This window comes from Gouania willdenowi, chromosome 21 (genome assembly GCF_900634775.1).
Source record: "Gouania willdenowi chromosome 21, fGouWil2.1, whole genome shotgun sequence".
Classification (NCBI taxonomy): domain Eukaryota; kingdom Metazoa; phylum Chordata; class Actinopteri; order Blenniiformes; family Gobiesocidae; genus Gouania; species Gouania willdenowi.
Genome location: NC_041064.1, coordinates 25,583,955 through 25,601,638, shown reverse-complemented (window position 1 = coordinate 25,601,638; position 17,684 = coordinate 25,583,955). Strand labels below are relative to the sequence as shown.

The following is a 17,684-nucleotide window of genomic DNA, read 5'->3' as shown; positions in this document are numbered from 1 at the left end:
TGCTGCCACCTACATGTCACCAGTTGGTCACAACATCATTGTCCATGTTAGATATTCACCTGAGAGCTTTGTCACACTGTCTCCTAGCAACCCCAGCCTAAAAACACAATTGACGTCTATAGACGTCAATGGGCACTCAATGAGTTAAGTTTGTTAACTTGAAAAATTTTTTTTTTTACTGATTATATATTACTTACATGTAATAAATAATTAACTTCACTTAAAATCTCTGTCTGTACACCTTAATACAAACATTAAAACACCAGTTTTTAACCTCTGTTATGAGTTTAAATGTGCATCAGGGTTCATTCATACACACCTTATTTCTGTGGGTAGAAATGGAACAGTGTAACAGCGCCCTCCTGTGGTAGGAGTGTGCCATGCTCTTATGTTTACCCACACTTTGATACCCATGCATTGTAGTTCTCTTAATAATCACTATATTTGAGCATATATAAGTTAATTCCAAGAGCTGTTATGATAGAAAAATGTGGCACAAAATGTGTTGTATGACTGTAGTTGTTAGTTTGTCCCTGGTAAGGTCAGAGAGTTTCTGATCAGCGTTTACAGGAACACGCAGACAATCCTTCTTTTTTAAACATTTCTGAGGAGGAAACGACATGCAGCCTTTGTTTACATCCAGCTCAGTGACTAAGAGGAAGATTTGTGACAATGTGAGACTCTGTTCTGTACCACTGAAAGACTGGTAACCCTCGGGTATGTGGCCGTGCCAGGCATGGATGTTGGAGACGTTTCAGAGTACTGTAAGGTTATTTATCTGGAGAAAGTGGACTGTGTATGGAGAATTCACTCAAACCTGTGTGTGTGCGTGCGTGTGTGTGTGTGTTCACTAATGTACAGCTTTATGTGTTTATGCGTCTTTTTTTTAATGTTTCCAAATTGTGATTGTTTTTATCGACATTGTTAAAGCTGCTTTCCAGTTCATGTATTAATTTAACATGAGTGCTACATGTTAAGTAGTTTGCCTAAAGAAAACTTGAAGATGTTCATTGCATTGCAATAACTTTTGTTCTGTTTCAATATTAAAATATATTTCTCAATATGTTTTTTTATGCGTCTTTGGCTCTTTTTAATTCCTCTAGTAATGTCATTAATTCGATCAGAATAGTCATACCTACATACTTTTTTAACTTGACTCTTTTCTGGTTAAAATCAAATGTATTCATAATTAATGATCATTCATGTTCTTATTCATGTTCTTATTCGTATTACTTCCATATTACTTCGTATTACTTCCATTGTAAATAATAATCTTCAAATGCACTTGTCCATTGTGATAGTTTCTTGGTGATGTCTGTATAGCTTCAACCTCAGCACATAGGATCAATCAAATTTTAAAAACCCGTTAACTGATTTACAATGGCACACGAAGACAAATATAGAATACAACCAATATTTTTTTCAATAGTGGCAATAATGCATAAAACAATGAAAAATGTATTAAAAAGGATGCTCAAAGACCATGAATGGAGGTTAAAGAAATCCATATGATTTAAGCGTGTGACTTTAGTCAAATCCAGAATCTACACCCAGTTAGTTATCCTTCACATCTTCACAAACTAAACTCATACCTGTGGTGGTAAGCTACAATGTCGCCACAGCTGCCTTGGGGCATACTGACCAAAGCGTGGCTGCCATTTCGCGCCTACGGCTCCTCTGATTGGCACCAACATTAATGCATAATTCATACGAGGCAATGTCGATAAAGTGCCTTGCCCAAGGACACAACAACAATGACTTGGATGGAGCGAGATTTGAACCCCCAATCCTTGAGTAATTGGACGATCCACTCAACCACTGAGCCATGATTGACTCCAAAAGCTCAAATCAATAACGAAATCACACAACAACAAAAAATTTGCTTGAATACACTTTTATTAATCCCAAGAGGGGAAATAAACACGTTGCAGCAACACAATAGAAAAGCAGACGTAAGAACAAAACTAAATATCAACATAGGATAACAGTGCAAAATGTACGACTGTAGGACAGACAAATTAGAAGAAAAAAAAAAAAAACAGCAGGAAAAACAAATAATGTGCAAATGACAATTGAAGGAATTTGTTCTTTTAATTGGGGTATGAAATGACTCCAAATGCACACTAAATGACAGAACAATACACTAAAAACTTCAGCTGGCTCCTCTCAGCCCTGTGAGGAAAAAAGCATGTACTGTCTATTCTACTGGTCAGATTTGAACTGGAAACCAGAATAGTTCTCAATAAGAAAAAACAAACATTCTGGTTAATCAAGCTCTGCAGAATCTGGCACCGTGTTAATTTTGTCACGGTTACTAATGATGAAACAGGTTTCTAAAAAGAGAGCTCAAATAACCAAATAACCTGGCTGCTGCAACACCAACACGGCTTGAACGTAGAGTGTGTGCACAGCGGGACCAGAAGCCTCCTGCCTGTGGCCCGCAGTAGAGCTAGAGTTGGTCCCAGCCTGCAGCTCCACAGGTTCACCTGAGGGAACATGTGCATGGTCATGCTCACATCCATCCTTTGTCACTGGGACATTGTCTTCAGGAGGCTGTTCTTCTGGGTTCTTCATCCTTTGTTCTACATCACTCAGTTGCTGGTGGAGACTTTGAATCTCTAAATCCTTTCCACGCATCTGATCTTTAATTACCTTGATCTCAGCAACAAGTGAATTGTTTTCTTGAACTAGAACATTGTGATCCTCTTGCAGCTGCTCAATTCCTGAATTAAAGGTTCCCCTCGTGGAGCTTTGCATCAAACGGAGCTCATCCTGAGCTTTTTCATACAGCTCCAATGCAGCTTGTAGTTTTTGCTTTTCTACTTCAAGTTCCGACTCCAATTCTTTATTTTGCCAGTAAAGTTTGTTGAACTCTTTCCTGATTTTCTCATGTTGGATCTCTAGAGGAAAGGGATTGGTTTGTTCATCCATTTCACTCTGAAGATCATACAGTTCCTTCTTTAGATTTTTAATCACAAAATGTTTTTCGTTGACCTGATCTTTCATTTTCTCCATCACAGCAACAAGTGTTGCATTTTCTTGAATTAAATTATTTCTATCTTCTTGTAGCTGCTGATTTATCTCTTCAGAGTTTTCACTCATAGAAGTCAGCACGACTTCATTTTCTCGGAGCATTTCCACTTGCTTTTTGGAGGCTTCCCCTGCTTTCTTTTCCTCCTTCAGGTCCAACTCCAGATCTCTTATTCGCTCCTGAAGTTTCACAATCTCTTCATTACGTTGCTTCTCAGTTCCAGGCTGTGATGAGACGCTAACGTTTGTAGCATCCGACTGATGCTGGAGATTATACAACTGTTCTCTAATACTCTGGTTCTCATTTTTCAGCTTCATCATCTCAACTTGGAATTCAGAAAATAAATTCTCATACTCTTCTTCATACCAGATCTTTAAACAAGTTTCATTTACCAACGCTATCTGAAGTTGCATCACTGTATTGCGCACGTTTGGATCCATGTCTGTAGTTTTAACAACTGACTGTACTGACACTGTCTGAACAAGTTCACTCACTTGTGTGTCGCCTTCCTGCTTTGATATGCGGGACCAAAACGTGCTCCTTTGAAGTTAACTCTGCTCAGATGACATCATCCTCCGATGGAATCCAGGACGTGTAACCACGGCAACTAGGAGACAAAATACACTAACAATTTAATACGTTATTAAATCATTGAAAACAAATTTTATATAATTTCATTTTTATATTAAAAACCCTTTAAAGCCTGAATCATTAAATCAGTTGTAAAATACACAAAAAAATATGATCTATTATCTACTTTGTTTCTCATCTATTGGTTTCCTTGTTAGGGTTGGGGTCAATTATAATTATAATTTATAAAAATCTGATGCTCTCATAATCCCTATGTACAGTTCTACACATATGTAGTTAACAGTTATTAAATAATGTTTCCCATCAAGCTTTTATCATTAAAAAATTGAAATCTCGAGGTATACAAACACAAAAATGGCTCAGACGTCCTCACCAAAAACATTAAAACCTATATTTTCATTAATTAGGAAGCCTAACAAGGTATACAAGAGATAAAAAAAATTAGATCATATTTTTGTTATTTAGTATTTTTGTTTTCCTTTTTGTATATTCGTATTAATCAAGTAGACGAAGTGGACCCAAACAACTTTTCACACTGGAAACAAGACACGAACTGTTATTACTATACGGAGAGTGAATTCAAAGTGGAAACAAAAAAGGAAAAAGGTCTGTCACTTATTCATTGTATGCAAATTTTGAAGACATTAAGGATTATATCTCTACATTGTATAGGTTTGACATAATAGCACTGTCAGAAACTTGGCTCAAAGAAAAAAAAAGGCATGGCGTTTATGATAAAAGGATATAAATTTGTCTATAAGAACAGACAACTTACGGTCTGTATTTCCCAAATATTACCAGCATGTGGACATTCCCACCCGTGAGAAAAACACCCTGGATCATGTTTACACCAACATACGTGGGGCATACAGGGCTGCACCCCGCCCCCACTTCGGACAATCGGACCACATCTCTTTGTTCCTGTATCCGGCCTACAGACAAAGACTGAAGCACTCACCCCCGATCACCAAACAGGTTAAGCTCTGGACCCCAGAGACTGAGGGCACATTGCAGGACTGTTTTGCTAGGACAGACTGGGATGTGTTTAGAGCTGCAGCCACACTGGAGGACTCTTCTGTCAACGTACAGGACTATGCTGAGTACGTGACTGGGTACATTAGCACTTGTGTCAACAACATCGTACCCACCGCACAAGTCAAGAAGTTTCCCAACCAGAAGCCCTGGATAAACAGTCAGGTACGACACATGCTGCGTGCTCGCTCTGCTGCATACACATCTGGCAATGAGAGTGAGTACAAAACTGCAAAGTACGGACTGAGGAAGGCCATCACAGCGGCCAAGAAGCAGTACAGAGAGAAGCTGGATGACTTCTACTCCACTGCTGACTCTGGGCGGATGTGGCAAGGCCTGCAGCACATCACTGACTACAGGACCAGCTCCAGCACCACCAGCACCTCAGACAGCCTGCCAGATGACCTCAACACTTTCTACGCACGCTTTGAGATCTCCAACCCCAGCACAGAGAGGAGGCATCTACTTAACCCCCAACCGCCCTCCCACCCCCCACTGGTCGTCTCATCAGCCGAGGTACGCACGGTCCTGAGGAGGATAAACCCCCGCAAAGCAGCAGGACCAGACAACATTCCTGGGCGGGCCCTCAGAGCATGCACCAACGAGCTGACAGACGTGCTCACCTCCATCTTCAACCTTTCCCTCAGTCAGAGCACCGTACCCTCCTGCTTCAAGACCACCACCATCGTCCCCCTCCCCAAGAAGAGCCCCCCCACCTGCCTGAATGACTACAGGCCAGTAGCACTCACTCCAATCATTATGAAGTGCTTTGAGAGGGTGGTGCTGACCCACATTCGGAGCAGCATACCGGACACACTGGACCCCCTGCAGTATGCCTACCGTCCCAACAGGTCCACCTCGGACGCCATTGCTGCTGCCCTTCACTTCTCCCTCTCCCACCTGGAAAATAAAGACTCCTACATCAGGATGCTCTTTATAGACTACAGCTCTGCCTTCAACACGGTCATCCCCCACAAACTCACCCACAAACTGTTTTCCCTTGGACTCCACCCCTCCCTCTGTGACTGGCTCCAGGACTTTCTTACTGGCAGGCCCCAGTCTGTCAGGATTGGGTCCAGGACTTCAGCCAGCCTTATAACGAACATTGGCACTCCTCAGGGTTGTGTCCTCAGCCCCATCCTCTACACCCTCTTCACCCACGACTGTGTCGCCTCCCACAAGGACAACACCATCCTGAAGTTTGCGGACGACACCGCAGTGATAGGACGTATCACTGGCGGAGACGAAGCGGCCTACAGGGGGGAGGTGTCCAGTCTGGTGACGTGGTGTGAAGACAACAACCTCACCCTCAACACGGAAAAGACGAAGGAGCTGATAGTGGACATGAGGAAGGAGAGGCGTCCTCATCAGCCACTGTCTTTCCAGGAGCTGGAAGTGGAAAGGGTGAGCAGTTTCAAATATCTTGGGGTCCACATCAGAGACGACCTCACCTGGACCCTCAACACCACACAGCTGGTGAAGAAAGCTCAACAGCGGCTGTACTTCCTGAGGAGGCTGAGGAAATTTGGGATGTCCTCAAAGATCCTCAGCAACTTCTACAGCTGCATTGTTGAGCCCATCCTGACCAGCTGCATCACCGTGTGGTACGGCAACACCACTGTCATGGACCGCAAACGCTTGCAGAGAGTAGTGAAGACTGCTACGAAGATCACCAGGTCTCCGCTGCCCTCTCTGCAGAGCATCTACAAGCGCAGAGTCCACAGGAGAGCTGTCGCCATCATCAAGGACTCCACTCACCCCCAACACGGACTGTTCACACTTCTACCCTCAGGCCGGAGGTACAGAAGTGTGAAATGCAGGACCAGCAGACTCAAAAACTCCTTCTTCCCCTCGGCCATTAGACTCCTAAATGAGTGATCGGAGTCTAATGAACTATTCATTCACCCCCCCCCCCCCCCCTTCTCCACTGTACTTTGCACACCACCTGCATTCGCACTTTAGATGCGCCCATGCACAGCTAACACCATGTCTCTCTATTATGAAACAGCTTTTATGCACATACCATTGTATATATCACCTCTCCTCTGTATAGCTAATATATTTGTATTTTTAATTGTACAGGTGTTTTGTATTTAATGTTCAGGTTTTGTTGAATAACAGTGTTGCATGCCACTGTATTTATTATAGTTCTTTTATCTCGATTTATTCCTTTATTATTTATTCCTTTATTACGTAGGCATTCACTGGCGGTCGGCAAAGCAAGAATTTCATTGTACAGGGAAACGTGTTTCTAACTGTACAGATGACAATAAACACTTTGACTTGACTTGAGATTACATAAGCCAGGAGGTGGGGTGGCACCATTCATAAAAGAAAATATTGAGATGGAGATTATAGGATCGATGAGTTTCACCGTGGAAGGAGTGATGGAATGTATAACTGTCAAAATTACAAGTCCAGAGGGACAGAAGATAATAATCTGTTGTTTGTATTGTGCACCTGACTGTAAAATAGACATATTTCATGAGAAACTAGCTAAAATGATAGAAGAAACTAAATATAAGAGATTACTGATATGTGGAGACTTCAACATAAACATTTTAAATCCTTTAAAAAATACACACATTGAAGACTTTACTAATTACATGTACACAAATGGATTAAAACCTCTCATAACGAAACCAACCAGAATTAATAAACACAGCTCTACACTGATAGACAACATCTTCACAAACATACAAAACTCAGATCTAACGAGTGGTATATTAATAAATGACATCTCTGATCATTTATCAATATTTACGATACTTAACACTAACAAGAAGACGAACCTTGAAAATCAAAAGTCATTGACATACAGAAGACTGGAAGGAGAAAAACAACGAGAAAACTTTAAACAACAGATAAAAAGAGAGACGTGGGAGAGTGTTTTCAATGAAGAAGACGTGAACGTAGCATATGACACATTTACAGACACAATAACAACAATATATGATAAATGCTGCCCTTTGAACCAAATAACAGTCAAAAGTAAAACAAACAATGTACCATGGATTAATAAGAAAATAGCCAACGTATGCAAAAAGAAAAACACATTATATAAAAAATATATTTCAGAAAAAACATTGAAAGCAGAAGTACGTTATAAAAAATACAGAAACAAAGTCAATAATTTACTAAGAGAAAAAAAAAAGAGAATATTATGAAAAACAAATAAAAGAGAATAAAAACAAACAAAAAAAAATTGTGGGAAATTATAAACTCCATAACCATGCGTATAAGCAAAGAAAAAAATGCACACCACTTTATAATAAACAATGTAAAAGAATACAATAAAAACATAATAGCACAAGAACTCAACAGTTTTTTCATAAATACTGGAAAAGACACAGAGAAAGGGATCAAACAACACCCAACACTTAAATGAAAGACATTGATAAGTATTTCATACTTATCAATGTCTTACTTAAGAAGTAATAGAAGCAGAGGTGGACAGAATAATCACAACCTGCACCTCAAAAAAATCCAGAGACGTTAATAATCTAACTATGAGTCTAATAAAAACTGTTACGGCAGAATTTACGGTTGACCTCATTTGAAGACATAATTCATTGCTCTGGTTGAATGATGGAATCCAGGAGAAGCATTGATGATTTTATATAAAAAGTTTATTCTATTGCTAAGTAAAAAGGTACAAAATGGAACAAAGTGAAACAAAATTAGCGTCCGTCCAGGCGGACGTCCGAAGGAAGTGCCGCGCCCCCGCTCCAACAGTTTCAAAGCTTAAGCTTTTTATACAGATAAGAAAAGGTCCCAACAGTGAGAGACAAAAGGGAGGGAGTCAGATGCCCATAGTGGCAATGTTGGAGGATGATGAAGATGTTATGAGAAGGTTTGGCTCCAGTCTTTATCTGTCTTGATAAGTGTGTGCGTCAGTGTATGTCCTTGGCAGAGACTGTGCTGCACTGAGAATAATACGATCTGTACTGTTTAATCATGATTCAGCTGTTCAAAAGTGTAAAGATTAATGGAGTCGTCATGTATTAAAACATGACAAATTGTACACATGAACATACATTTGAGGATATGATGATGAATATAAAAATGACCATAACATTCCCCACTTTTGGTCGCCTCAACGACCAAATCAAGAAACAAAATTATTATATTCCACCTTTGCTGTCTGTCAGGGTTAACCATTAGCATCGTTATTGTCATACATTGGATATATTCTTCTTTTGTGAGGCACAGATATATCAAGAAAAATGTGGAAATAAACCTTAAAAAAAACTTCATCATTATTATCAATGGCATGAATCATCAAAAATCATCCTTTATTACATCTAGATAAGCAAAAATCATCATTTGCATCAAGGACATCACTCGTCTTCATCCGCTGAGTTCAGTGGTAACTGGGGTCACCAATAGCCATGGTTAGAATCACCGCACTTGATTGGCTGCATCATGAGTGAAGAACCTTGAGTATTTTCCTCAATCGTAGCAGAAGGGTTTATGACTGTGTTCCTGCAGCTAGGTGTGAGGTTGTCCTCCCTCAACCTAGCTATGAGCATTTGGTGTGGCTTATAATTTTATTATATTCTAGAGCGTTTTCTTGTGTGTGTGTCTCAGTGGCCTTGTCGGTTCCCCCTTCATTGTTCGGTCAGCCTCCGTCTCAGCATCAGCTGGTCTCGGCAATCATCTTGGATCCATGTCGCCCGCTGTGCGACCTTCACTGCCGTGTGGGTCGTTCATTTCGGTCGGCGTTGTAGATGATTGGTTGTTGTCTGAGGAAGGGTAGTCTCCACACACCTGGCAACCTCTCTTGGGATCGGAAGGTACCTGAACAGAAGAGGGGGAAAAACACCGAAACAGAACTCTTGGGATTGGCTGGTACCTGAACACAGGCGCGATCCCACTACTGAGGCTTTAGCTGGTACCTGGTACCTGGTAGGCTTTAGCTGGTACCTGGACAGAAAAAAAAAAGGGGGTGGGGGGGAAAAACACTCACCCAAAATAAAATAAAATAAAATAAAATAAAATAAAATAAAAAAAAATAAAATAAAATAAAATAAAATAAAAGTTTAGGGGTGTTAGGTTTAGTTAACTAACTAAATGAATAGTTAGTATGGCCAGGAAGGCAGAGACAGGTCAGAGGTCAGGATCTGAGAGCTTTTCAGATCCTAAAAGGTGCTGCTGCACAATCACACAATGGTTAGGTGTGGGTTAGTGAGCTTTTAGCCATGCTAGCTCTGTAGCCCATTCGCACGCGAGTGGGAAAATATGAGGCTGAAAGAAAAGCAGGAAGTATTAATTCGATTTTCTTTTCCTGGAGTAAGGAGAAGCATAGCTGGAGTTGCAGTGATTATCTGTGGTACATCTACTTACCTGGTGAGAAGCAACAATTTGAGAACCACTGTTTACAAGGACATGCAAGTCGGACGGAGAAGTGTGGAGTGTGATTACATGTCTTCTCAAGATGAATACATACAATTGGGAGACATGGAGATGTGAGAAAGCTAAATGAGTTTAACCAAATAAATAAATAATGTTATTTATTTATTTAAATTGTTTGTTTCATTTTTCGTTGCTATCTCTTATTTGTGAAGGAGAAATCTTATTCTATCCTTTATTTATTCTGAATAATGTTAACACTCCACACCTATTCACATAGCCTAATTCTTTTATAGAGCTGAATTTGTCAGTTCATTTATTTCATTCATTTCCCTCATAATTATTATTTGAGATGTAATTTACTTAATTTTGAAGGTCAATTGGTGGCAAAAGTGTCTCCTATTCTGTGTCTGAACCAGAGTTCAGCGAGATTATTGGCCCTTTAAGGTTAGACAGAATTAAAGTTAAGTTGAGTCGAACAATCATATTGTCTTTTGCTCTCTGTATTTATCCCATTCGTAGGGGTGACGAGCCCCAGCACGGTTTGGAGAGCTTCCTTAAATGCTTGGAAGTTACTTAACTTTAAACTATCTCTTATTTCAATCAATTATCAAGAATTTCAGGAGGACCCTTTTTAAATCTCAGGCGACCCAGATTGGGCCACCAACCCAATGTTGAGAACACTTAATTTTTCCCTTAAAAGTGTCTAAACCCAGTGAAGGTGTTTTATGGTCTTGCACGCTAAGTGCTGTTGGAACAAGAAGAAAATGGTTGGAGGGTTTTGGGGTATATTATTTTCCTATGATAAAATATAAATCAAAAATCAGAGGGACGTTGGCCCCTCCCTTCCCTTTTTTACATAAGAATACATTTGGATTCTTAAAACCATATGATAAATATCATTGGAAAATCACTTATCTGATCATTTTGGATGTGTCTCCGTTTTCCTCTCTCTTGTGTCCGCCTGCCTTTGTGCCCTCCAACCTCCTCGACCTCCTCCTCCTCAGCCTTAAAAGGTCAAAGCCAGGGTCAACTGTACGCTCCCTTTGGAAATTTGAAGATCTGTCCCCACTTTTGCAGTTGGATTGGAAGTCTCTGTAGTCTCTGGAATAGATATTATGTTAGAACATCCACAATATGTCATATTGTCACGTGTCTATTTCTATTTCCCCTTTGCTTCCCAGTTACAGTTATGGACAATACTTCCCTTTAATTCTCATCCTCCATCATAAGAGTAGTGACCAGGCATGGCGGCGAAGAGGTAGGATCGGAGTCGAGAAGGCGGTGGCATTTTCTGTTAGGAAACACTCAGAAACAGAAAGAGAGGAAAACATTAAGACTTAAATGAATAATTTAAAATATCTCTTTTCTTTAGTTGGATCTGATTCGTCTCCTTTGAGTATACAGCCAGCGACCTGTATTTTGGAAAAAGCTACACAACAACAACAACTAAGACGAAGACATAGACAAGTGCACACCACAACGAGTATACACATATAACAAAAACATGGACACTGAACATGAACAGTAAGGTCAGTCAAGGTCAAAGCCAGTCATTCCACTGAAAGTGGTATCATATATAAAAACGTCGTTTGGTGTTTTTAAACACCCAGAAAAAAAACCTTTAAAACCTGGTAAACTTTTTAGAAGGCCCAAGGCCTAAAACCTTAATTTTTAACAAGCAGCAGTGTTTTCTGAACACCCCACTACATAATTGGCAAAAACAGGGAGAAGATCAAGTGCATCAGAACCCAGGAGGAAAAGAAGGTGAAACAGAGGAACATGTGTAGTCAAACAGCCATTCATCGGTCAATCACTCAATGACACGTCCACGGCACATTCGCACTCACAACACGGTTCTCTCAGGCATACGTAACGTGTCATCATTCAGTCATTCATGCACCGCACACGTTCATGCCTCAATTTTCACGTCCATTCATTCACAAGGTTTTGTTGCATAGTGTCTAAGTAGAATATAGGTCTCATCTAACCCACCAATGGCGATAGCCAGTCCACCTCGTCTCTCGGGGTCAATGAGCTCTTATTGCCCCCCCATGCTTGGCAACCTTTTAGTGTTAATTAATTGCTTTTTACTGGTATTGTCTGATTACTAAGAGGTACGCTCCTTTTTACTTCCGCCTTGGCGGAGTCTACACTTAGAGTATTGTCCCTTGCAGTACTGACAGTCTACTAGCTGCTGATCAGGCAGCAATCGCACGGCCATGCACAATAACCAAACTCAACCCCGGTCCGCGGGGGAAACTCAACCGCTGTCCATCTCCAGAAATGTAAAAAAGAATCTCTGAATCAGCAGGAAACTCAACCACCGCTCTTGAAAAATAAGAGTTTGGGAATAACTCAACCACCATAAACTCCAGAAGTCTAAGAAAAAAACCTCTGAATCGGCAGTCTACTCAACCGCCACTCTTGAAGAATAAGAGTTTGGGAATAACTCAACCACCATAAACTCCAGAAGTCTAAGAAAAAAACCTCTGAATCGGCAGTCTACTCAACCTCGGTCTGCAACCTGAGGGAAACTCAACTGTCAGAACTTTCTGGGCACCTCTAATATCACTCAACATTGAACGGAGCACGCAACCTCTAATAACCCTCACTCTAAGGGAACGTAGAAATTTGTTCAGAACGGTATTCGGTTACCAAGCATGTATCAAATCAGGTGGACTGCTATCCCCCGAAGAGTGCTTTCCCTAGCAAGGTTTATCCTTTTTCTGCACATTAAACCAGGACTTCTTGTTTGAAAAGTAATTGCCTATGTACTCATAGCAACTAATGGGACATTTTTTTCTCAGGAAAAATTTGGTACCCCCCCCCATGCTGTCGAGTGGCTTTGGGCCGGCCAGACAGTCCGACGCGGTTAAGGGGGAGGCAAAATGAAAACAATGAATGTTGAACTAGGCTGTCTGTCGCAAGCAGCTTCAAAAAGGGTAAGGTACAGATTGTTTACGAGGGTATCGGTCAAAAAATGTCAAAATTTAAACTTGTTGAGGCTGCAGTCCTCAATCTCTGTCTCAATTTTCCTGAAATTGAGTAAAAACAAAAGAGAAAAAGAAGAATCGTTCAGAAATAACAAAGGAGAAAAACGTGTGAGCTCAAAAAAAATCATGGCCAATAAAATAATAAAAAATTAAAACTTCAGCTCCAAAAGCTGAGGCAACAGAGGGCTCTTTCTTCAGCGGATGTAACCATATCTTGCATTGTGGGGGGCCTCCCCTCAATCAAGAAAATAAATGAAAGAAAAGCAAACAAAAACAACCTTATCAGTAACACTATTTTCTTCCCCTTTGTTTGTTCTTTTCTCATAAAGGCAACAGCAGTGTAAATAAATGAGCAACATAATGAATAAAAGCAAAGATAAATGATGGGCACACTTGATCTCATGTGGCAAACTGTGTTTCTCATAGTTATGAATGTGGGTGTGTGACTGTATGTCTGCATGTCTGCGTGTGAGAGAATAAATGAAAACAAAATAATCTAGTGCACAGTCAGAAGATAGAGGGGTTAGTATTGTGCGAAGGAGAAGCTTGTTGGTTATTTGCTAGTTGTCCCCCTCCATGCCAAAGTTCAAGGCTAAAGTGATTTAGCACTACCACCAAAGGCTGTGGTGGACTTCTTGTGGCTTGGTATCCTTGTGGCTTTTGAAACAGTGTCTTTTTTTGGTGAAGATATCCAGCAGACGTGTGACCAGTCTGCAGTTGCTGCCCATCATTCAGGCAGTAGTCGTGGCGTTTAACTCGCAACTCATTGGTGGGGGAGTGTCCAATCACTCCGACGCCCACAGGTTCTCAGTCTTTGATGATGGGGCAGGATGTGTTAATCCAGCATTGGCATGCGGCCCATTCATAGACGATGAAGAGTTGACTTGGGACTGAGCGAGTTATTTCAGCATTGCTTTGCTGAATGGGAGTTGAGTCCTTGAGTCCTGAAAGGTCACACACCTTTGATTGTCCATTTCCTTCTGATGCTTGGTCCTTTGAATGATGTTGACATTTCATTAGCGTAAGAGTTGAAGGTGATTTCATTCTTTCATTGAAGATGTCGTTTCTTCAGGGGGCAACCACAAAGCCAACAGAAACTAACAATTTAAATAATAAAAAATGATAATGATGGTAACAGTAATATTAAAATAAAATAAAATGAAATACTGTATTCATCTGTGTGTGTGTGTTTGAGTGTGTATTGCCCATCAAACATGAAATCAAAATAAAATTTAAAATAAAAATAAAAATAGTGTCTGTGTGTAATGGCACTATTCTATCGGCAGGGGAGAAGTGAGAAATCACAATGTTGTGTCACAAGTGTGTAGTGCACTAAACTGGCCAGTGAGGAGCGCCACCTCTCTCTCTCTCTCTCTGTTGGGTGTGGCTCTCTGTGCGTGCGCGTGCCTGTGCGTGTGCGTGCGCCCGTGCGCGTGCCTGTGTGTGTGCTCTCTCTCTCTCCCTTTCTCTCTCTCTGTACGTGTGTGTGTGTGTGTGTGTGTGTGTGTGTGTGTGTGTGTGTGTGTGTGTGTGTGTGTGGTCACACGTCTGTTCTGAGAGAAAAAAAAAACAAAAAACACAGCAGCTCACTGCGAGAGAACAACAAAACAAAAAAAACCCAAAGCCGGCTCTCTCCAAAATGAGAGCCTTAAAGCCAAACAACAAAAAAAAGAAGTAAAACTCACTGAATCATGATCTGAGTTCACATCATACCAAGATTGTATATGCGTATGCATTTGTTTATTGGATTCTTCATCTGTTTGATTCACAGAAACACAATTTAGGTTAGATTTGGGGTTTTAATCTTTCGGTACAGAGGTGAACTCAGATCATGGCACCGCTGGGATGTTTTGGAAACCTTGTTGCCCGTCTATCTATGGTCAGGACCTCACAGGCTGTCTGTGGGTGTCCGAACAAAACCAAAGTAAATAATGACCAGCCGTATTTTATGCCTAAACAAAATATCCGAGCCCGAAGAAAACCAGAGAGAACCTACAGCATTAAAAAGCAACCATTTGAGCCCTTCTCATGGCTATTCACTGCGTCAAAACACAGAACAGCTGAGGATCAAAATCAAAGCTCAAAGCTGAAAATCAATACAATGCTTGACTGGTTCCAAAAAAAATCAACACAGAGCAAATATATATGTAAATGAAAATTTATACATATATGTTTATAAAGGCAGCTTTACCTTAGTCCGAATTGGTGTTTGAGGTTCAACCGATGGTTCGTGCTCCAGTCTCTGTCCGAGGGCGGACCACCGCGGGCCAGCCCCGGGGCTTCAAATGTGTCGACCCAGTGCTGGTCCACGATCGACGCCCCACAGAGCAGAAGATGGATTCAGTTCGTCGACGCCAATTGTTACGGCAGAATTTACGGTTGACCTCATTTGAAGACATAATTCATTGCTCTGGTTGAATGATGGAATCCAGGAGAAGCATTGATGATTTTATATAAAAAGTTTATTCTATTGCTAAGTAAAAAGGTACAAAATGGAACAAAGTGAAACAAAATTAGCGTCCGTCCAGGCGGACGTCCGAAGGAAGTGCCGCGCCCCCGCTCCAACAGTTTCAAAGCTTAAGCTTTTTATACAGATAAGAAAAGGTCCCAACAGTGAGAGACAAAAGGGAGGGAGTCAGATGCCCATAGTGGCAATGTTGGAGGATGATGAAGATGTTATGAGAAGGTTTGGCTCCAGTCTTTATCTGTCTTGATAAGTGTGTGCGTCAGTGTATGTCCTTGGCAGAGACTGTGCTGCACTGAGAATAATACGATCTGTACTGTTTAATCATGATTCAGCTGTTCAAAAGTGTAAAGATTAATGGAGTCGTCATGTATTAAAACATGACAAATTGTACACATGAACATACATTTGAGGATATGATGATGAATATAAAAATGACCATAACAAAACCATAACAGTTGAAATTACCCCGCCACTAACACATATAAGTAATCTCTCATTTAAGAATTGTGTTTTCCCAGACAAAATGAAAATTGCAAAAATCAGACCGATTTACAAGGGTGGAGAGAAATGGAATTTCACTAATTATCGACCTATATCAATATTACAATTATCGAAAATTCTGGAAAAACTCTTTATGAAAAGACTCGACAAATTTATAGACGACAATAATATACTACATGAAGGACAATATGGGTTTAGAAAAGGACGTTCAACAGCAATGGCTATAATTGACACCACGGAGAATATAAGAGAAGCATTAGAAAAAAAAACTATTTATATTCAGAATTTTTCTGGACCTAAAAAAAGCCTTTGACCCAATTAATCATGCTATTCTAGAAGAAAAACTTCAAAATTACGGAATAAAGCACAACGCCTTAAAATTGATTAAAAGCTATATGACAAATAGGAGACAATATGTTGACTTTGAAGAACACACATCAATATGCCAAACCATACAATGTGGTGTGCCACAGGGTTCAATTTTAGGGCCAAAACTGTTCATTTTATACATAAACGACATTTTCAAAGTCTCAAATTGCCTCAAACTAACGTTGTTTGCAGACGATACAACCATCCTATGTACAGGTAAAGACATTAAAACTTTAATAGAGTCAACAAATGAAGAGTTATCAAAAATCCAGAAATGGTCAGATGTAAATAAATTAGCCCTAAACGTCAACTAAACAAAAGTCATCAATTTCGGAAAGAAAAAAATAATAGGAGATATAAGACTGAAACTAAACATGGAAATAATAGAACAAGTAAAAAAATATAGGGTACTAGGAGTGTGGATGGACGACAAGCTGACCTGGAAAAAACATATACAAATAGTTAAAAACAAAGTTGCCAAAAGCAGTTACATCCTATGGAAGCTTCAACAAATCCTACATATCAAATCACTTAAAACAATCTATTCTTCACTCATAGCATCACATTTAAATTACTGCTCCGAAATATGGGGAAATAACTACAAAACGTATCTTGAACCATTATTTAAACTACAAAAAAAGCTATAAGAAATTTACATAAAGCACCACACAATGCACACACAAATGAATTATTTGAGAAGGCAAAATACCTAAAACTGCAAGAAATAATACACTACAACACACAAATACACGCATTTAGGGCTTCATCTAAAAAACTACCACATCAAATACAAAAACGTTTCACATACAATCAAAATTCCTACGACTTCAGATATAATAATGTGTTTAGACCAAACAGGGTCAAATCGAACGTTGGGAAACATAGTACTGTGTATAGAGCCATGAACCTCTGGAACAGCCTTGACGTAGAGACACAACAATCCGTAAATCTAACAAGATTTAAGGAGAAGACACGGAGGATATTCCTACACGCATACAGGTCCCAAGTCAACTCTTCATCGAACAACACAGAGTTGGAGGAACGTAAACAAAGACTGGAAAAGAAAGCCCGAGGAGATACAGATGAAAAGGACAGTGAGGAGGAGTAAAAACAGGAACAATGACTGCAGACGAGAACACATCACACAAAAAATAAAAAAAAAAAATAAAAAAAAATAAAAACATAAATGAAAAGATGAAATTGTGGTATGAAGAAGATAAGAATGATTGACTAGGAAAGACACGAGCTTTGATGTAAAATTATGTGTTCAAACCAGGGGACGGATCTAGATAAGCAAACTGCTTTTTTCCGTCGCCCTTTCCGGCATGCAAAAAGACAAAAAAAA

General features: G+C 40.1%; 1 protein-coding gene across 1 annotated transcript; it reads right to left on the bottom strand.

Annotated features, from left to right (window-relative positions):
• Positions 1-2,157: 2,157 nt before the first annotated feature.
• LOC114455543 (cingulin-like protein 1) lies at positions 2,158-3,532 on the bottom strand. Its single transcript, XM_028436872.1, has one exon. It carries the CDS (start codon positions 3,469-3,471, stop codon positions 2,347-2,349), a length of 1,125 nt encoding a protein of 374 aa, XP_028292673.1. The 5' UTR covers positions 3,472-3,532; the 3' UTR covers positions 2,158-2,346.
• Between the last annotated feature and the right edge of the window lie 14,152 nt (positions 3,533-17,684).